The sequence below is a fragment of the Callorhinus ursinus genome, unplaced genomic scaffold (genome assembly GCF_003265705.2).
Source record: "Callorhinus ursinus isolate GAN/ISIS: 27379988/994484 unplaced genomic scaffold, GSC_fseal_2.0 scaffold20, whole genome shotgun sequence".
Lineage (NCBI taxonomy): Eukaryota > Metazoa > Chordata > Mammalia > Carnivora > Otariidae > Callorhinus > Callorhinus ursinus.
Genome location: NW_027397082.1, coordinates 21,567,010 through 21,590,065, shown reverse-complemented (window position 1 = coordinate 21,590,065; position 23,056 = coordinate 21,567,010). Strand labels below are relative to the sequence as shown.

At 37.3% G+C, this 23,056-nt stretch overlaps 1 protein-coding gene across 4 annotated transcripts in view; it reads left to right on the top strand.

Annotated features, from left to right (window-relative positions):
• Positions 1-23,056, top strand: part of R3HCC1L (R3H domain and coiled-coil containing 1 like) — a 96,949-nt gene that overhangs the window by 50,636 nt on the left and 23,257 nt on the right. For 3 of the 4 annotated variants that reach the window (XR_012381695.1, XM_073904347.1, XM_073904348.1), the window contains exon 3: positions 7,924-9,743. The exons of the other annotated variant lie outside the window; for it this stretch is intronic. Coding sequence is in view for 2 of the 3 variants with exons in the window: in XM_073904347.1 (XP_073760448.1) it covers positions 7,938-9,743 (1,806 nt within the window). In the remaining variant the exon portion in view is untranslated. The remainder of the gene's footprint in view (positions 1-7,923; positions 9,744-23,056) is intronic. 4 annotated transcript variants of the gene reach the window in all.

Below are 23,056 nucleotides of genomic sequence, written 5' to 3'. Positions count from 1 at the left end.
AAGTAAAAAGACAAGATACCTAATGATACCAATGAAAGTTGCATAGTTATATTCCTTTTAGACAAAAAACACTTTAGTACCCCCCCAATTCAACAATAGAAGGGATTGCTGCATAATGGTAAAAGTAACAATTTACCAGGGAAGTAAAATAATTCTAAATATAAGTATCTATAACATCAAAAAATTACATAAAAATATAAAAATTAATATACAAAAACAGAGAAACCAGTAAATCCACAAATAGGTATTTTACATATACATCTCAGTGATTAATTAAGCCAACAGATAATAAGGGTATGATTTGAACAGTGCTTTAATAAACATGATTTAATGAAGACACATGTAATACCCATGATTAATTAAGCAGACAGATAGTAAGTAAAGATATCACTTGAATAATACTTCAATACACTTGATTAATGATTACACACACATACAGCACCCCAAAATTTAGTCAGTATACATTATTTTTAGGCACAGATGAGACATTTACCAAAATTGACCATTTACTAGACCATAAAACAAAATCAACAAATTTTGAAGAATTGATCTCATTTTGACCACAGTGTAATTAAGTTGGAAATCAATTTAAAAATAAAATATATATATTGGCAGATATTTCTAAATAACTTAGGAGATGGAAGAAGCATAGAAATAGGTATTTCATTATCATTTCTTTCCAGGAATCGAAAAGCTTGTGAGATCTAAAAGGGCTTAGACACAATGACCAGTAGCAGTAGCAGTAAACTCATGTAGCAGTAAACTCATGTTAGTGCCCAGATTGTGGTTTTAAAATACTATTTTTCATTAAAATAAATCAGGGCTTCTTGAAAAATGTGGCTAATTCCAGCTCTGGGTAGGCCATAGTAGGACATCTTGTCATAAAAAAAGGAAAAGAAGAAACTGTCAAAGACAACTTGGGGTTATGTAAAAAAAGGCCCTCTGATGGGGCTGCCATTGGTCAAAGATAGTTTGAGCTTCAAGAAGAATAATTATTGCAGTAGATTGAAACATAGTAAGTTAAAATCAACAGGGGTGCCTGGGTGGCTCAGTTGGTTAAGCGACTGCCTTCGGCTTAAGTCATGATCCCAGGGTGCTGGGATCGAGCCCCGCATCCGGGCTCCCTGCTCAGTGGGATGCCTGCTTCTCCCTTTCCCACTCCCCCTGCTTGTGTTCCCTCTCTCTGTCTCTCTCTATCTCTGTCAATTAAATAAATAAATAAAATCTTTAAAAAAAATCAACAAAATGGTCACCTTTGGAAGATGCCATGGAACCAGTTCGTTCAGAAACTGGTAAATAAATAATCAAGTATTCTATGTTACCCATATAAACTGTACCTCAGAGTCACAAAATAGTTGATGAAAGTTCATTATAAAAGAATTTCAGCTAATGAATTCAAAAAGAACAAAAACTAGAATGTCATCATTTTGTAAACCCTGATGAAATAGTATGTCTTGGCAGTATTCATCAGAGGTTGCTAAAACCACTGGGCGACAGTCTCATACAAAGCTTTATGGTGAATGGTTCAGGCTGACGGTACGTGAACCCACTGATCAATGTTAACATTACAAAAAGGAGACAATCAGATATCATAGTTTCAGGTATCAGACAATAGGAAGTTCATAGCACCATTTAAGACATGTTCTTGCTATAAAAAAAATTAAACTGAAATCCTATCAAGCCTCTAGATCAACCACTACTTTATAGGAAATAGACTATATATGAGACTTTATTGAACAATACTGCAAGAATGCAATCAGCAAACTCCAGAATACGGGAAATTCTATAGGACAGATAACCCAGTTTCTTTAACAAATGAATGGCAAGATAGGAAAATAAAAACAGATTGACAGGCACTTATAAATTAAAAGACAGTCTGTAGATCTTTTTGGATCCTGATTTTAACAAACCAAGTGTTCAAAAAAGGGGGAGACAGTTGGCAAAATTTGGGCACTGGAAATGTGATGATATAAGGAATTATTCCTTCCCCGTTTTAAGGTGTATATTGGTATTATGATTTTGTGTAAAAAAAAAGTCTTAATCTTTTAAAGATAGATACTGAGGTACTTAAGGAAAAAATGAAATGATATTTGGGAATGTGTGCACAGATAAAGTGAGGAAACACCATCATTTGAAGCTGAGTGATGGGTATTTGAGAGTCATTATATAAATGTTTTCTCCTTTTATGTATGTTTGAAATTTTTTATAATACAAAAGTAATAACAGCAACAACAAAAACTTTAGAATAAAGCTAATTAAGTCACTAACTCAGGAAGTTAATCAAAGAAGAATAGAGTTATCCCAAAGAAAATTGAAGGAAGAAAATAATAAAGATAAGAGCAGAAATTAATGATATGGAGGTGTTACAGAGAAGATCCTTTTTCTGTTTATTAACATACATGAATTGATTGTACCTTGCCTCCTTCCCAAAGGAATTTGAGATGACTTTAAAAAGGGACAGAGAAATAAATATTACCAGACATCTGGGATGGATTAATCATTGTGTTTGTATACCCAAGTTAATTCTGTGTCTTCTGGAAAAGAGCAGAAAGGGACATGTTCGCTATCCCTGATAAAGGGATTATGTTAACTTTGTCCGAGAGACATGCCTTTTTCCCTTCTTTTTCATACATGTGAGATGGGGTAAGATGATAGAGTTACTTACAACTTTGGCTTGCAAAAGTTAGAAAATGTTTTTCAGGTAAACATTTCCTATATCCACCAACTGTGAAAACAGATTTTAACATTGAATTTTAACTTAGGAAATTTGTGGTGAGTGAAGATACATGGTTTACTTCTGCTTTCAGAAAAAATACCAAGGATTGACTAGTAAATGTGGAGGGACTTTCAGAGTTGGAAGGTCATTTTGCAACCATCATAATAAAGATTGGATCGGATTAAAATCATTAGTGGATGCTAAATCTAGGGGGAAATTTTGATCAGGAACAGGATATTTGCATGCTCTTGGAGTGTTACCCCACAGGCTGCTTTTAGTTGCAAGAGAGAAAATACACAGTAATTATTCAGTGGAGAAATTGGACAATACCTTGACCAGGTAATCAAAATAACGGTCACCACTGAAGGACAGATGGGAATCACTTGCCTCCAGATGTGATGCCCTGAGAAGGACATATGACCCTCTATGTACTATTCTGAGAATATATAACCTAATATGGCTGAGACTGTATAACCTCAATCTAATCATGAGAAACGTCAGACAAACCTTAAATGAGGAATGTTCTATTAAAAAAAGGGTGGGAGGGGAAGCAGTCTTCCAAAATGTCAATGTCATAAAATACAGTGAAAGGCTGTGGAAACATTCTAGAAGGTAGGAGGCTAAAGAGATGTGGTAACTAAATGCATTACCTGATTCTAAACCGGATCCAGTATTGGAGAGGGAAATATTCTGTAAAGGACATTACTGGGTCAGCCGACAAAATTGGAATACCTATGTTTGATTTGATAAAAGTATCAATGTTAAATTTGCCGACATTGTTAACTGTATAATATGCCTATTTATAGAAAATATACTCTGAAGTATTTAGGGATAAAGGGCCATAATGTCTGTACTTTGCCCTCAAAAGGTTTAAAAAAAAATTCGTGTGTGTGTGTGTAGAGAGTGGGAGCATGCACGATTGCAGATGATAAGCAAATGGGGTAAAATTACCAGTAGATAAATATGGGTAAAAGATGTACAGGTGCTCTTTGTAGTATTTTTACTTTTGTAACTTATCTGTGAATTTGAAATTATTTCCAAGTAAAAAGATAAGATATATGCTGTTGTTATGATGTATCTTAATGAGTTAACAAAGTGATGGTGCTTAATTTGTTCTCAAAGAAGGAATAGTTAACATGCCCATTGGGCAGTTTCTCTCAAATATCAGATGTCTCAAGTGAGCCATTGGTAAGTACTGAATCAAATCAAGTTCATGGTTGAATTATGCAGTGAATGCCTTAAGTGCCAGTATTCTCTGCTGTTAATTGAAGAGGGATCCATATGTTTTATAAGCCAAACATGGACAAACAGCATTAAAATTCTGTTATAAAAACGTAAAAGCCTTATTTGCTTTGTGCTAGTTCACTTACTCATGAAGATGGAGTGGAGAGGTACTTAGGGGAAGTTACTGATTATTTGCTCTTATTTGAAACCGTAGAAGCAATTGTGGAGAGGTTCTCACATATAATCCTAGAGTTCAGAAGTATAGTATAGAAAAAAGATGGTTTGGCCTAAAATATTTTAAAGGTGTATGTTAGCAATTAACTGCCCACCATCATAAAAGAAAATAAATTTTTGTCTCTTTTAGATAATATAATTTTGAACGGAATTGCATGCTGATGGCTATTCCAGGATAAGTTGGCTGCAAAATACACCCCAAATAACTGATTCTCTCTCCAGTTAAGAAGCAAACTGGACCAATTAAAGCATGTGGAATATTGTAAAAAAGTTAAAACCATGTAAAGAGAAAAATAAACATCAAGTGCTATTAGTAAATACCTGGGTGGGAAATTTTTAAGGTACATTTTAAGAATTGTTTATGACAGGCACCCCTTCTCCCCGTGTTAAAGGCCTTTCGTGCCTACAGTTGCAAAATAAGTTCACAAAAACACAACAGGGCTTTAAACTGAATTGGCATTATCTTGAAAGTCCACAAGATGGGGATGCTTCTCTTTTTTTGTAGGTCTTTAAGTTATTATGAAAGAACTGTTCTAGCCAGTGGTGTATTGGAGCATCTCCTACTGGCCTGAGAGCTGATTATTAAAATTTTAGGAATTATGCAAACTGATTGTTAAATACAGGCATCATTAAAAATTAAATTACATAGCTTATTATTAAATAAATGGCATTTATAAAAAGGTAATAGAACTTAAAATTCATCATTTCCTAATTATTTCACTATATTTTACTATGATTTATGTTCTTGAAATTATTTATGAATATTGTACCTTTAAGTTGCAATAACATATTATGGTGTGCTACTGTGTGTCTTCTTCCCAGCTCTGTTTTCAGTGATGTTACAGTGATAGCTTGAAATTAGCTATGGTGGGAATATTTACATCATAGAGTTAGGCAAATCCATAAATCAGGGCTTGATTTATTGTTTATTCCTTGTCTAGATGTAAGGTGATGGAGAAAATGCTAATAACGCAAACTTAAAAGTGTCATGTCTTTAGCTATTACGTTGTACATAGCTCAAAAATTTGAGAATATATTTTGCAATTCAAAAATGATTATCCACTTCAGCAATGATGTTATTCACATTGTTGACATCATTGATGTAAATGAAAATATCAGCCAGTACTCTGAATTACATGTGGAAAGCTGGTTGCTAAACATTTACCAGCACTTTGCTGGTCATGGCATAATGGAGTTCGGTGTATTGGCAAGAAGTGGATGGTATAAATTTATTATGCTGTTTTTCAGCTTTAGGGAATCATATCATGACATGTGGGCATTAAGAAAAAAGAAAGGTTGAGTTTTAAAAGTCATTAGCTATAGCACAAATAATTTTAAATTTGAATCCTTTGATTATATGCCTATTATAAAACAGAAATAGAATCATAGAATTCAGGTTCAAAGAATGCTTAAAATAAATCCAGACCCATCTACAGATAGAAATTCTTTCTCTAGTGTATCAATCATCCAGACTATAGAGACAGGGCTCATTACCTAATAATAGTGTTGGAGAGCTCTTAGAATTCTATATATTGTGTTAAACTATGTTTTCCTTTAATTTCTACCAGTTGGTTCTGGTACTGACTTCTGAGAAACATAGAAGCATAGAAACAGTGAAGAGAACATTTATTGCTTCTGTAGAGCAACCAACCCTTCAGGTATAAAGGTAGTTTGGATGTTTCCATTTAGACCTTTTTGGGCAAGAAGTATACCTTTATTTAGTTCCTTTAACCATATTTTGTGTGGTAAATGTTCTGAGCCATCTAATCGAAGACTGTGTTGCCTTTCTAAATATCCACATAGCTGCCTTTTGGGTTTATTGACTTTGTAGATGAAGTAAAAGCTTTTAAATCATTTTTTTGTGCAAATTATACACAAGTCAAGTGTTGGGTTGTTTTTTTTTTTTTAAATCAAAGTAGATCTTTGTATTTATTCATAGTGCTTTCAGCACAGCATTCTAGATTGTAGAAGTAATATTGTAATTTTATCATTTTTGGTATTTATTAATCATTGATTTTATGTCAGTTGCAGATTTGATAAGCACTCAGTGTTTATTGCTTATATTCAAATTATTGTTTAAAATGTTGAATTTCAAAGGGCTGTTGGGGACACAGATCACCTTTAAATAATCCTAAATTCACTTTTACCTATTATTTTTTGCTGTGGGTGCTACTAGTTTTATTAAGTAGCCCACATTTTCCATATTACGTGCAGAAGTTCATCATGATGGGGTGCCTGGGTAGCTCAGATGGTTAAGCGTCTGCCTTCGGCTCAGGTCATGATCCCAGGGTCCTGGGATCGAGTCCCGCATCGGGCTCCCTGCTAGGTGGGGAGCCTGCCTCTCCCTCTTCCTCTGCCTCTCTCTCTCTCTCTCTCTCTCTCTGACTCTCATGAATAAATAAATAAAACATTTAAAAAAAGAAGTTCATCATGATGTATATTGTCAGATGCGTTGTTACCTGAGATCAAGACACATGATGTCTGTGGGATCCCCTCCAATGAAATACACTTTAGTACTTCTGTTTTTGAAAGGTAGGCATTTTTGAAAAATCCTGGCATGTCTAAATGTTAAAGTCCTATTCACTCACAATTGGAAAGAAAGAAAATCTATCATGAATTGTGGGTTAGATAATAATGAAGTCATCAGAAGAGAAAAGGAATGAGAGAATTCCTGAGAACACTTGGTGTTCAGGGCCATGGCCATGGTATATACCTGGGCTGAAAAGAAAACAGCCTGTGCCATGAGAGCCCAGCTTCTTCACTGAGAAAGTATTCTGGATCAGGTTAGAGTTTAGGGATCTGGAAATAGTTTCTCTCTTATTATCTATTTCCTTTGAAATGTGTGTGGTGAAATCTTAGCAATGAGTGCTTCTGAGTGTATAAGGGTGTTTCTTTGCTATGTAGTGCACCTTATTCTCTTTACTGTGGATACATTAATACTTCATAGTATTATTTTGAAGATTAAAAGAACTCAATATAAAGTTGATTGGCACATTTTCTTGTATTTTTCTCATAGTAGATAAAGGTTTATTTAACCATTTGTTAAATTTTTTCCCTTTGTTAATTTCCATTGACCAACCGTGGTGGAGGTTGTCAAGCAGTTATGTGAGTTGTCTCATCACATTTCTTATTCTCCACTCTTCTTCATCCTGCTTTATTGCTGTTTTTTGTTGCTGCTGGAAGAAAAATTTATAGTTGGTCTTTTGATTAAATAGTAAACATCTTTTAGAAGGCAGTCCTGGATTTGTTGTCTCGTTTTCTAGCCTACATTCAAGTTATTTTTAAAAATCTTATTTATGTGTATACATTTATGTTGAACAAATGTGTTTTTAGGGGTCCTCCTTGCATATACTTTTCAGTGTAAATTCTGGGCTCTAAGAATAGAGTAGTGTTTTATGCGTACTTAATAGCTGGCAGTCACTTTTTTCTAATAATCTTTTAATTTAGCCAAAATAAGGCTACTTGTTAAAAAGGTAGAGAGGACTTGGGACGTAGAGATAAAGGGTTTTGGGAATATGAAGAAAGAGGATATATGGATAAAATTCATGGGCTCATAAATTATTTTGGAATTTACTTTCCTTAGTTGCCTACCTGATTACATTCATTATTTTATGGCAGGTTTTACTTTCTTTTAACTTGAGGGTTTCTGTAGGATGAATTAGTAGGCCCTCTACCTAGTCTTTAAAAGTCTTTTGGTTCAGTACATTGTAATTAGTCTTTGGTAATTGAATTATTCTCTCTTCTTGCAGATTGAGGTGGTACCATGCAGCAAGGAGCAGAGAGATGCAGAGTTCGAGCCAGAAGGCCTGACATGGCACTTTATGTACCTAAAGCTCGAAGGGGTGTAGTGCTGCTCAAGTCAGGTGATGAGGAAAAAAGCTGTGGTCCACCTAGCTCCGTGGTGAAAGAAGAACAAAAAGAAGATTGTTTCTTGCAAAAGGCGATCTTTAGAGACAAATCTGAGACTCAGAGCCTAAGCATTAATCCCGATAAAAAGGAGCACAACCGTAGAGAAGGAAAGAAATTTTCAACAAAATTAAGAAAAGGCATGTGCCTTCAAGAAAGAAAGAAAGATAGGGTTTGTGTTAAGAGGGGAACTACAGAATCCAAAGAAACATTATCCCAAGGACATCAGCAAAGCATCCCAAATCCTGGGATACCTAGGGTACCTTTACAAAGACATTTTAAACCAAAGCAGGTGGAGCGTTTGGAGGTTGAAACCACAGATGTGACGGGACCTGGGAAGTTGCTTCTATCTCCGTCTTACTCAGAAATGAGTGAGGCCCAGGTTCTAAACAAACCATTCCAAAATGTGGAATTCTGTGATGTCAGTAGGCATGAATTAAGTGGCAAAACATTTGAAGGCAGAGGTTTAGAAAGCAGAATTGAAACTGATGCCAAGGTTGTGGAGATACTATCCCAGTTTCCTGGAGTTTTTAATTCTGTGTTGAAACCTGAGAGTGTGATTGTACCTGTAAAACTGAATTCTGATTCTGGAATTGTACAACAAAGCATGCAAACATCGTGTGGAATGTTGACTCCCAGCAGTGGAGGCATCACTGCAATTTCTATTCTTGGAAGTCCGGATGGTGTCACTGACCAAACCTGTGTAGGCTTTGAAGCTGAGAATGTTGGTGATGTAGCCAACAGTACAGATTTCATCTTGGGTCAGAGAGGTACAGGTTCCATTCCTGAGACTGTGGATCACATTTTTCATAAAATGACTATAGTCAGCAAATTAGAGAGCATAAATGGCATTTTTGATCCGACAGTGATTAGAGAGTGTGAGGAGAATGACAGCACTGCTGATGACTTGTGTATAAAGTATGAACCTTCTGATACAGCTCTCCTTGCTCATGAAACAGATACAGATAATGAGTCGAAGAGTGTAGGTGACATTACCAATAAGGCATGTAAGGTGGACATTACACATGTCTTGTCTGATCAGATAACTATGGGCAGCCCTTGTGTAGTTGCAGTTAGAACAGCTGATGAGGCCTGTAGTAACACAGATAGTTTCTCAAAATATTTAGAAATGAGTGCAGATACAGCCCCTCTTCATGTAACTAGAAGTGGGAATGACATGGAAAATTTCAGCAATCTGACTGCTTGCTCAGATATTTATGCTGAGAGTATTTCATCTAGTTTCACAGAGTCAACAGGAAAGTTGATAGAGAGCTTGTCAGATTGTGCTTCCTCCTTACCTATAAAGAAGATTGCTGGTAGTAATTGTAACACTTTTTTGGACTCTGAACTCAGTATGTTAAATGGGACAAAAATACTTTCAGATAGTGCCTTGGGCAATGATCTAGATTGTACTGGTGATATAACAGAGGCATTGCATGAACTAAAAACTGCTGAAGAGTTCAAAACAAAAGAGGAAGATGACTCAGAGAATATAGAATTTGGTGTATCCTTTCCTGATACCGAATCTGTATCTGTGGAAATATCCATGGAACCGAAAGCAACAGAAATGTCTCGTGTGGAGGGAAGTGCTGCTACTGAGGAGAGCTGGGAGTCTTTGTTTAATGATGATGGTGACTGCCTGGATCCACGTCTTCTACAAGAGGTCTGTTTAGTAGAAGTTGCTCAATGTTTGCATAATTTATAGATTTATAGAGCCTGGTATTTTGGGGGTAATTTTGATAGATATTTGTGTACACCCAAACCTTTACTCATATTACATCCAGTCTAAGGGTTCCTGCAATAAACAGATAGGATTGTAGATTGAGAAAAGAATGCCTGGTAGATCTTTACAAAGTAAAACATACCAAATTGAGCTGTATTTATAATAGCCAAGTCCTGAGAGATCTTATTGAATAGATTAAGGATGAATTTAATGGATTCTGGCTATCTGTTGAGGAAATACAGAGGGAAATTTCTTCAAAAGGGATTTTCTGCATTGACAAGATGTATTTTACACAGGCCTATTTGAGGGAGGAGAATAACTTATTATTCATATTTATTGTGTTTTTCCAGGAAATGTTGGAATGTTGTTAGACACTGGAGGGAAGGAAGTAGAGAAGGGAAGGATAAAATAAGGGAAGGTGTGATTGTTTCTTACGTAGTTTATGCTGAGTTAAAGAATAAATGGTTGTTGTGTATATATAGAAAATATGAATAATGACATGCTGATTAGAGTTCATAAATACAAAATGTTGGGTTTGAAGGCATTTTAGAAATTATTTAATCTTTTCATTTTCTTAATTTAGACATTCATTCTCTATTCAGTATTTAAATTCCTAACCACAAATAACAATCATTGGCTTTAAATAGTAGAACCACTTCCCCCTTCATTCCTTATAGTGGGTTCACATAACCTTTGTCTGGAAGGGGAAAAAATAATTTCCCTGTGCAGTCCCCAGTTTTATAAATGAGGCAATTGAAGCTTAGTGGTCATATGTTTAGGAAAGGCAGAAGCAAGATTTCAGTCTAGTTCTCTCAATCCAGTGTTGATGTTCTTTCTACCAGACCACATATTTACCTATAAGATAGTTTTGTTTGATTCCAGAGAGCCTTTTAAATATGAAGTGATTAGTGCTTTTGTTTCTGAGAATTAAACCAGAAGTACAGAAAAACGATCACATGGATGTGAAGAGACACGTGAGACTGAAGAGGGGGCAGGCCATTGGACAGAACTGACTTTCCAGTACCAAGCAGTTCCTTGTCATTCTTAGGTGTTTGCATGCGCACCTCTACCACAGTTAGCACTTCTTATGGTCAAGTCGGAAACACTATGTCCTAAACATTCCTTAGAAAGAAATATAGAGCAGAAGGTTATCTGTGAATGGGCATCCATGAACCTCTTGAAATTGCATGCAAAATTTTATATGCATGTGCAGTTTTTCATTAGATTCTCAAAGGCATTGCTTCCCAAAGTGTCATCCCTGGACCAGCAGCATGAGTGTCACCTGGGAACTTATTAGAAATGCAAACTCTTCAGCTGGTTCAGCAGTCTGTATATTTATGTGTTTTCCAGGTGACTCTGCTGCACATAAAGTGAGAGCCATTGCCCAAAAGGTAATAGACTTAACTATGTATCAGAATGTGAGTGTGGTAACTAGAGATGGCTGTCCAACCATAACTAGAAAGAAAAACACTGTTCAGCAGAGGTTTTAGGCCCAAATTAGGTTAAGAAATACAGTAATGTGGGAAGTTAGGTGAATATAGAGAAATTATTAAGGATCCCAGCACTGGAAGAAGGTCTCAGTGTTGGCAAAGGGATTACCTGAGGGGTAGAGAGCATGGTTATGCATAGGAGAGAAGGAATAGCTTCCTGAGAAGAAAGGCATGGCACACACAGCCTTTTATGCATGATGGGACTCAGTAAATATTTATTGAATGGATGTAGGTGATAGGGCAGAGTTGGAGCTCTGCTTTTTTAGGGTGGACTCCAGGGGCTTTCAAAATTTCATTGCTGCTGGAACTTGGATTCTCTATGGTGGTAGATTAGGAATATGGCTTCTCTAATGGGGGAGGAGGGTTCATGTGTGCAACTCTGTTTTTCAGGTCTTTACGCTTTTTAGAATAGGTGCAGAAGAATGTAGGCAATCACTCTGTTTTGAGGAGCATAGTAATGTAGCCAAAGAGGACACTTGCATGACCTAAAGCTAGGAATGGCTAGAAAATGGGGTATGTAATGTTTTAAGCTGAAGACAGCCAGTGCCTAGGTGTTGTGTTTGGATATCACATACTGGGTTGGTGCTTGCCCGGGGGTGGGGTCTGTGTTGAGGTATAAGGGGTGATGAGAGCAAGAAGGAAGGAAATGGATTGAGAATGCAAGTAGTGAATCCAACTCCAAAGTATGGTCTCCTGTGCTTTGAGTTTTAGGAGATGTAATAATAATTTTATTAAAAGATGTCACAAATCCAGTAACATTAATAGCCCTCTGGTGACTATTACTCTTAATTTATTATTTATATTGCTCCAAACATACTTTATTAAAGGCTAAACCGAATGTCTGCCTCTCTTGAAAACTTTCCAGCCAATGATTTTTGGCTCTTATCCCAGCGGGTCTGTTTCTTTGTTGACAGTGGCTACACGTGGAGGTATGTCTAATACTTCTGTTAGGCAGGGAGGTATGCTGTAGAGCAGGGTGACAGTCATTGGCATGTGAAGCAGTTTCCTGCACATTTGAACTTCTAATACTGCCTGAGTGGGTAGAGAGCATAGATAGGTCATTACTGAATTCCTGGAACTGCAGTTCTTGATGAATTTCTAAAGATGACACTTAATCTAAAGCCATGGTTTGGGATGCCCAGAAATTTAAGTTGGTAATTGATAAAGAAAAAGATGTTGGCCTGACTTCTAACCCTCTGAGATCTTGGTACAAGAACACAGGAATTATTGTTGTCTAGATAAAACTTCCATAGCCCCTGCTGCCTCCTGTAGTGATCTGCAAATCTCTTGATTGGTAGGAAGGTTAGTAAGATACCAGCAACGTAACACTGATGTTGAAAGACTGTGGCATCTGGTCCCTTCACTGGCCATTTGACACTGGTCATTTGACACTGGTAATTTCTGGCCTTGATTTAGGTAGGAATCTCCTTTTGTTACAGAAGACTGCTAACAATGTTACAACCATGGAAAAGAGAAGAGTAAAGGAACATGAGCCATCCCATACTGTCTTCCTTTGTGTGTACTGACTCAACATTTATGTGCTCTCTTCCTATATAGACCTTTGCAAAAATGCTGTGTTTAAGTAGGAAACCCAAAAGTGAAAGGAAAACTTCAAAATCCAATCACTAAAAGCAAATTATATGAAGTATGAAGGGAAGAAAGTCCTTCATATCCCATCCCCTAGGGACTTCATTAATAGTTGGTACTTCACTTTGCAGTTAAATGGAAAGATTGAGTACTTAGAGTTTGATAAACTATAAATTTGTAAATAGCTAGATATATATGGTTATTATCACTTCCATTTGAAAGGCACTGTGTTACATGCCAGCTTTTTTCTCAGCTTAGTTATCTAAAGTTCCTTTTATTTGGAGAGACAGGATGTAACCGTGTAATTAGATAGTCAGGTAACAGTCTGAAGGATAATTTATATAAAACCACCATATAAGAGATGTCCTAGATTTGATTGTCTGATGGGTGATCTAGACAGTGGCTTCAACAAAGGATGAGATCCCTGAGGGCTAAACTGGTTGACACTGTTGCATGTTTTTGAGGCTGTAGAATTAAACAAGATTTGAAGCCCCACTTCAGAGATTGTTGTATGTTCCCAATTTCTACTTTCTATTTCTTAAAGTTGATAGATTTTCGTTTTTTGAGTAGTTTTAGGTTTACATAAAAAAAAACTGAGAAGTTTGGGGTTCCCATATAACTCCTTCACTGTTTTATTACTATTTTAATTTTTATTTTCACAGTACCTTTTATTATTAGTTGCAACTCATTTTAATAGACTTAATATTTTTATTAAAATGTCTGAATTAATATGTTATTGACTGCCTAAGTGAGGATTCCAGATGCCATATATTTGAATGCAGTCACTCGAGACATGCCATGAAGAATCTGATTGAATTATGTACTCTGTGGTTCAGTCCACTAGTGAATGATGACTAGATCTCTGGTTCATACAGAAAGAGGGAACATTAAGGGGATACCATTGCTCACAGTTTGCTCATTTCTAAGCCAAACATCTCCTAAAATGAAAAATCTCCCATCTGAGCTCCATTAGGTTTGTTGCATAATATTATTTTCCTCTGAATCTGCATTCACACCAATAGCATATTAATTTCTGATGCTTTTTCAGAACTAGAGAGAGGTAAACAGTTCTAGGCCTCTGTTATCGGTACAAGGAGGCATTCTTGTCTGAAGCTTCAGAGCTTCCTGGTGTGCCTTACTCTGTCCTGGCGGTGCATTTGCTTTAGAGAGCTCCGTGAGATGCCGTATGTGGGATATAGTGGGGGCAGGTGGGGTAGGAGTAGCGAAATAACTCATAACGTTTATTCCATCTAATTCATTCCCTGTTTAGTGGCAGTAGCGGCAGGGGAAATGGTAGGGTTGGCAAAGAGAACCAGAGTGTACACTCCACCCCAGTCAGAAGAAAAACCTACTAAGAGCTGTATCCCAAAATTAAAAATTCATTTGTGTTAAAAAGTTTGGTTAAAGATAGAAACATACCTTTAGGAGAATTAAGCTCATCTACACTTTGATTTAAATTAATGTAATCATTTGTATCAGAAGTTTCTTGGAGGGCATGTTGGACACTCTGTTGCTGGGCTTTGGGGAGGGAGTGTTAGAAAGGAAAAGAGGGACCCAGCTATAGGCCTGACTCCTGAAGTGGGTAGCCAACGGTCAAAATACATTTAAATTCAGACTGTTTTGTGTTATGAATTTGGGGTTGGGGTGTGAGGAGGTATAAATTTGTAATAAAGCCTTTGGGACATTAGGGACAGAGGGAAATTAATGCTAGTCAGCAACTTGTACAGATCTTTTGTGTGAATTGACCAAAAACTGAGATTGTTGAGAAAAGCCAAGAGGATACCAAGGCATACTAGATCCTAGGCTTAATGCACGAAGACTGTGTTTCTGATCCTTCAGATGATGGGTCATGCTATTATATTGCCTGCCCAGGACATGACTGACTCCTTTCTTTCTTTCTTTTTTTTTTTAAGATTTTATTTATTTATTTGACAGAGACACAGTGGGAGAGGGAACACAAGCAGGGGGAGTGGGAGAGGGAGAAGCAGGCTTCCTGTGGAGCAGGGAGCCTGATGCGGGCTCGATCCCAGGACTCTGGGATCATGACCTGAGCTGAAGGCAGATGCTTAACGACTGCGCCACCCAGGCGCCCCAAGACTGACTCATTTCTTAAAGCGGTGGGTCTCAGTCTGCAGTTTGGAGGTCAGAAGTACATACGTGTTGCCTGATGGGGACAGATAGACAAGGGCTAATACTCTATAAAGTAATAAAAAAAATTTTTTTTGGGAGAACTGGCATAGATATGATGTAGGATCTTAGGTAGCTGAAAGGAGCATAATCAGGGACTAGAGAAACTAAGCAAGAAGTGGAATGGCAGTAAATGCTAAGTTTATCTGTTTTGCAGTGTTTCTTAGGTCTTGTGGGCAGCCATTGTCACTGATTATCATAGCAGTACCTGAGTCAAACTATCAGGGGTAGTTTGGGAAGATTCAAACCTATAGCAGTCTCCTATTCTTGGGTGGTCTGGTCTTAGGTCTTTCTTCTTCATTATTGGCATCTCTCCGTCTAGTTTTTCCAATCATCCTGGGAAGAGGAGGAAATAGAGATGTTCTCCCTGCCTTCTTAGTGCTTCTCTTGACTATAAATTAAATCTGTTCGGTGGATCTGTAGCATCTTGTCAAGGATGCCACCATCAGTCTGCCATGTTAACTTACGTACTGCCTGAACAGGAATCAGGTCCGTGTTGGTTCAGGATGTTCACTTGGTTTTTGCCCATATATTCATGTGTCATACATTACTATCCATGGGAGAGAACTAGAGCTCTCAAATTTATCCCCTGGCACTGGGGTCAGTAAATGATCATCTGAGCCAGTTGTTGGGCACCATACATGTCTCCTTGTTATACCTTTTTTTATTTCCGTTTGCCCTTTTCCTTTTCTGCTTCCTTGTTCATTCTCCGCCCCCCCCCCCCACTTTAATTATGCCTAATCCAAAGCTATGGCCATGGCTTTCTCCCACTGAGGATAATCAGAGGTATTGAGATACTGCTTATACCTATTCTAGAGAAACTATAGATGGCACCTTTCAGGGCATTCTACCCATTCTTGTTACAAATTTTATGAAGCCAAAGTTTGCCTTTCCGGCTTTGGTTTCCTGGTAAGGTCAGTGGGGGCGTAGCCTAGATATAGTAGATAATTTTATTTGTGGGTAGGGAATTCCACTGGGGACATTATCTCCTCTTATACTTACTATATAGAATGAGAGTTTTAAAGTCAAATTTTCCTTCTATTGAAAAGGACATAAGTCCAGAATAGTACAAAAGAGGGCTAGAAGCTATCATTTATGCTGCATAGCATACAAATATTTATGCTGTAATACTTTATTGGTATTACCTTTTTAGGGAACTCCTTTTGGATGTTTTTTAACTTGGGTCATGGGAAATTTGAAAAAACTTGAAATACTTTTTTTTTTTTTAATAGTGTTATTTCCCTGGCTGCCAAAGACGAGACGTTAAATGGGTAAAACATTTTAATTGTAGCTTTTGGTTTATTCATAGTACCATAGACCGACATGAAAAATTCTTGGCTGTTACCCTCAACTTTCTGTGATACTGGCATGACCTTAGATAGAATTAAATCCAGATAGTTCAAAAACCTTTTTTTGTTGTTGTTTTTTTATAGCTTTAACCTGTTCTTCAGTCAAATCTTTTAATTTATTGAGGTTTATAGGAAATAATGACATTTTAAATTGATTTTCAACAGAAAGTGACTTAATAAGCAGTTATGTAGCCACAAGATATAAGGGGAAGAGAAATATAGAAACAAAGAACTTGAATAACCTAACCTATGTAATTGAGAATTGACTGTATGGGTTAATTCTGTAAGTAATGTTATCATGTTATACTACCAACTTGTGGTCAAGTCTTTGTTGTCTTTGTCCCTGTAACTTGATGCCCCCATGTTTAAATTTACAGACACACCTATAGTTTAAAGTGGTTTATTATGTTTAATACAACTTTATTACATATTGAAATTCAAGTTCTTTTTGTAATGTATGCTGAACATACATTAAATGTTGGGTGGGTGGTTAGGCGATCAGGATGAGGTTGGAGGAAGAGACAGGTCCAGCTCTAATATAAGGTGTTGTGTCATGAGTATTTCAAAAGTAGTGCACATGAGGTAAATGCTGTAGAAGGGTAGAGGAAGATCAGATTATACATGCTTTGGGGTCCTTAGGGGAGGAATCATAGAAGAGGTGGTATTTGAATATGTCCTTGGAGAATCGTGTGATATATTTTGAGATGTGCAAACTGACAGATGTTAGCACTTGCAAAATAATAAGACCAAAGCAATAGGCAGGAGGAAGTAAGATGTGTTTAGGCATAGTGAATATTACTCTTTGGTTGGAATGTAGCATATTTTAAGGGATGACGTGAGATAAAGCTAGAAAGGTGTATTAGTATACTGTTGCTGCCGTAATAAATTACCACAAACTAGTGTCTTAAAACAACACAAATTTATTATCTTATAGTTCTGGAGGTCAGAAGTCTAAAATGGGTCTCACTGGGCTAATTAATTAAGCTGTCGGCAGGCTTGTATTCCTTTCGAGAGGCTCTTGGGGAGAACCTATTCTCTTGCCTTTTCAGCTTCTAGAGGCTGCCCACATTCTTTGGCTCATGGCCCCTTCCATTTCAAAGCCAGCAATGGTCAGTTGAGTCTTTCTAATATCATCGCTCTGACTCACTGTCTCTTTTCCTCTGAGTTCTGCTTTTAAGGACCCTTGTGATTATAACTGGGTCCACCCAGATAATCCAGGATTATCTTCCGAATTTAAAGTCAGCTGATTAGCAACCTTAATTCCATCCGCTACCTCAGTTCTCCTTTGCCATGTACCATAATCACAGGTTAAGGGAATTAGGACATGGATATCTTTGAGAGGCTCTTATTCTGCCTACCACAGGTAGGTTGGGGCCAAATTATGGGAGGTTTAAGTACAGCCACTGAAGATTTTTGATCAAAGGAATGACATGGCCACAGCAGTGTTTTGGAAAGTTTAATTTATGCTCTGTATGCTATCTAGAATATACAACTAGTAAGAAATCAGCAACCTTGTATTATCTTTTAAGTTTTGCCATTGATCTTCCCTCCCTCCCTCCTTCCTTTTCTCTTTTTGCCCTTCCCTTCCATCTTCCTAGAATACCTTATGTCCACAAATCCTTAACCAGAGAGAATTAGTTGTCCTGAACATTAATACAGCACTGTTTCTGATTGTGTTCACTGAAAGACCTTTTCATCATGTTATGGAAGGAATACTAGACTAGCAATCAGAAGACCTGAGTTATGATTCAAACTCTGTCAGTAACTTGATTTGTAATCTTAAGGATATCCTTTAGTTTCTCGGTGATGCAATCCTCCATCTTTGTAATCAGGATAATAATAGCAGCCATCTGACATGCTCGTCTGACAGAGATATAAATATGACTTTATTCCAAAATAATGTAGCATATTTTTGTTTTTTGTCTGTAGAGAGTAACTGGCTGGTGACTTCATAACTTTCTGTTTTTCTTTTTGTATCTTGAAGAACCAAGGATCAAACAAAAAACAACAAAAAATAAAAAACTCGATCCATGCCTAATTGACCTACTTTGCCCACCTTTTTTTTTCTCTACAAAAAGGGATCAAGGCAATTAAGTCATAGCAAGTCAGGTACTGTTTTGCAGACTTGTTTTCAAGACCAGACTACCATGCTGTAAGAGTCTTAAAACCCTCACTTTGGGGAAGATAATTTAGTTGAATGGTTTTGTGGAAGCTGGTTATGCCTGTGAAGGAACACTCAGATTTCACTTATGCTTTATAAATAAACAAGACAGACCATTGGTAAAAAAAAAAAAAAAAAAAAAAAAAAAAACCCTAAAATGTTTGTGATTCATAACTCAAAATTATTTGGTCTGAGTTATTTGCAAACTTTACCTTGGTCTAATAGATCAGGATGAATCAAATTCAAAACCTCTCCCCTCTATTGTTCTATCAAACATTTCTTCGTCATCAGAAAGAAAAAATACATATGTAGGTCTTACAATATGAAAGTTTCACATTGACAGTATAGCAGATATTGCTTCAGTATATGTGACTGTTAGAGTAAATGTTTCAGTTGTCTATAATAGAAATATGATGCAAGCTACAAATAGGAACCATGTATATAATTAAAAATTTTCTAGTAGCCACATTAAGAAAAATAAAAAGAAACAGGTGAAATGTATAATATATCCAGAATATCATTTCAACATATGTAATCAATATAAATTATTGATTTTTTTGTATTGTCTTTGAAATCTGATGTGTATTTTATGCATAAAACACATCTCAATTTAGATTAGCCACAGTTTCAAGTACTCAGTAGCCACGTGGCGACTACTATGTTGGACAGTGCGGGTGTGCTGCAGGTGTATCTATATATAATTGGTGCGTGAAATTTTAGAACCTCTCCTTAAAGCTGTGTGTATTGCCTTGTCTAATCCCACTGTGACAGCGGCCCCACCCGCTCACTTCCCTTCACAGTCTTGCTCTGATCCTCACTTCATTCTGTATTGTTCTCTTTTAGACATTTCCCTCTTCGGAGTCACAGACTCCCCTCTCCTTTACTGTCAAGGCTCCCTGTCATGTTTGAGATTCTCAGGAGAGAAAGCGCCATTAACGGTATGGACTCCTACCTACCACCATACCTCCACAAAAAATGTGTTACTAGTAGATATGTAAACTGATCTCACCAAAATCCGTACTGGGGGGAAATGAAATGAAGTTCTTCCTCCTTGGAAAAGTTAGGAATCCCCGATAAACAGTGGTGCCTGATAGGAAAATCTAGTCAGGAGTATCTAATTTGCAGGCTTTATATCTGTTGTTACGAAATGTAGAATAAGAATTGTGTGTTTTGCTATTATTAATACTTTGCATTTAACCAGTCCCAGAAGCCAAAACACTTAATAGTTTCCTTAGAAATGGGATGTAAGTATGTAAGTTCAATTTTGCTGAGTAGGTTAGAGCAAAGGACCATAATCAAATGTTCCTGGCAGACCATTCTGCCTCTCTTTATTTTTTTTAAGATTTTATTTATTTGTTTGACAGAGCACAAGCAGAGGGAGCTACAGGCAGAGGGAGAGGGAGAGGGAGAGGGAGTAGCAGGCTTCCCGCTGAGCAAGGTTCCTGACACAGGGCTCCATCCCCGGACCCTGGGATCACGACCTGAGCCGAAGGCAGATGCTTAACCGACTGAGCCACCGAGACGCCCCTTTCCTTCCTCTTATGTAATCAATTCTTAGGGTTTATAATTCCAAGGCATTTTGTAGTCATGCATTGTTTATGTCTCACAATGCATTATTTAGCCCCAGTTTATAAATGCACAACCATGCAGTGATTTGTTTCCGTTTTTGCAAAGTAACTCAAAAAGTCAGTGCCGGAAATCCAAAAATGAAATTAAGAAAACAGTTCCATTTACAATTGTATTTAAAAACTATTTAGGAATAAATTTAAGAAAAGAAGTATGAAACTTGTACTCTAGAAACTACAAAACAATTGTTGGAAGAAATGAAGACCTAAATCAATGGAAAAATATCTCATGTTCATCTTTTCTTTTTATTATTGAGCTACCTCTCAAATTGATTTACATATTCAGCAAATCCCAGCTGTCCTTTTCTTTTTTTCTTTTTTTTTTTGGCAGAAATTGACAGGCTGATACTCAAATTTATATGGAAATCCAAGGGACCAGAATAGCCAAAATGATTTTGAAAAAGGACAAAATAGGAAGACATAAAACTTTCTGATTTCAAAACCTATTATAAAACTACAGTAATCAAGACAGTGTGGCACTGACGTAAGGATGGACTTGGAAATGACTGCAGACCTTCCTTGTCTCGGGGACAGTTATTTTAAACCGACAGACCAGCCCACTTGAGGCTTTTAAGAATTTAAGTTTAGCTGATTTCTTCTTGCCAACTTTTGTAGTGCCCACTTCTTTGACCATGATCTGCCAATGGCAAACAGTTTCTCTGTTCTGTTTCTCTTTGGAGGGACTTGTCACTCTTGAGGTTTCAGTTTTTTTGGTTGTCTCCCATACTCAGCCATCTGGTGAATTCAAGAAAAGTTACTATTTTATGGATCACCTAATCTTTTCTTGTGGTTATGGTGGAAGGAATAATTCTCTTCCTGCTTTCTACATCCTAAGCAGAGTGGAAATAACATGGTGCTTGGCCTGTAATAGATTCAGCAATCAGTTAAAATTTAAGTTGGTTGAATTCATTGAATACTTAGGTATTATATAATACTTAGTGTGCTGAGCACTTACAAATCATTTAATCCACACGCCTATCTGTGAAGTGTAGATGCTATTATTATTCCTTTTTTTAAAAAATGTAAACTAAAGCTTAATGGAGAAAAGGAACTAGAGGTACAACAATAAACATTTTTGTTGATTTTACCTATATCACCTTCCCTCTCTTCTCCCTCCCAAATAAAATTCTTGAATCCATTTTTTACTTTTGCAAAGAAAGGAGCTGTATCCTTGGCATTGCAAATTCTCATTTCCTCATTTGATGGGCAGTAAGGCACAGTAGAAATGAGGGAAAAGTTTGAAGAGACCTAGTTGGACTTTTGATTAACAAGAAGACACTCTCAGATCTGAAGGCTTTGGGTGATCAGTACTAGCAGCTAGGCTTTAAAACAGGTGAATGACAAAAGGACTGTGTTGACTTTGCTGCCACTTCCCATTTTTCCCCCTTCCCTTCTGCTTCCAGAAGTGTGAAATAGTTAATAGCCTTCAGTTTTCTCATAGAATAGTAGAATTTTAAGTATTTTCATTACTGTTATTTGTGTGTGTGTGTGTGATGTACACTCTTTGTATTTTTTTTGCATTTTAATTTTTTTATTATGTTAATCACCATACATCACATCATTAGTTCTTGATGTAGTGTTCCATGATTCATTGTTTCTGCATAATACCCAGTGCTCCATGCAGAATGTGCCCTCTTTAATACTCATCACCAGGCTAACCCATCCCCCCACCCTCCTCCCCTCTAGAACCCTCAGTTTGTTTTTCAGAGTCCATTGTCTCTCATGGTTCGTCTCCCCCTCCGACTTACTCCCCTTCATTCTTCCCCTCCTGCTATCTTCTTCTTTTTCTTTTTTCTTAACCTATGTTGCATTGTTTGTTTCAGAAGTACAGATCTGTGATTCAACAGTCTTGCACAATTCACAGCGCTCACCATAGCACACACTCTACCCAGTGTCTATCACCCAGCCACCCCATCCCTCCCACCCCCCACCACTCCAGCAACCCTCAGTTTGTTTCCTGAGATTAAGAATTCCTCATATCAGGAGGTCATATGATACATGTCTTTCTCTGATTGACTTATCACTCAGCATAACACCCTCCAGTTCCATCCACGTCGTTGCAAATGGCAAGATCTCATTCCTTTTGATGGCTGCATAATATTCCATTGTGTGTATATACCACTTCTTCTTTATCCATTCATCTGTCGATGGACATCTTGGCTCTTTCCACAGTTTGGCTATTGTGGACATTGCTGCTATAAACATCGGGGTGCACGTACCCCTTTGGATCCCTACATTTGTATCTTTGGGGTAAATACCCAGTAGTGCAGTTGCTGGATCGGATGGTAGCTCTATTTTCAACTGTTTGAGGAACCTCCTTACTGTTTTCCAGAGTGATTGCACCAGCTTGCATTCCCACCAACAGTGTAGGAGGGTTCCCCTTTCTCCGCATCCCCGTCAACATCTGTCATTTCCTGACTTGTTAATTCTAGCCATTCTGACTGGTGTGAGGTGGTATCTCATTGAGGTTTTGATTTGGATTTCCCTGATGCCGAGCGATGTTGAGCACTTCTTCATGTGTCTGTTGGCCATTTGGATGTCTTCTTTGGAAAAATGTCTGTTCATGTCTTCTGCCCGTTTCTTGATTGGATTATTTGTTCTTTGGGTGCTGAGTTTGATAAGTTCTTTATAGATTTTGGATACTAGCCCTTTATCTGATATGTCATTTGCAGATATCTTCTCCATTCTGTCGGTTGTCTTTTGGTTTTGTGGACTGTTTCTTTTGCTGTGCAAAAGCTTTTTATCTTGATGAGGTCCCAGTAGTTCATTTTTGCCCTGGCTTCCCTTGCCTTTGGTGATGTTTCTAGGAAGAAGTTGCTGTGGCTGAGGTCGAAGAGGTTGCTGCGTGTGTTCT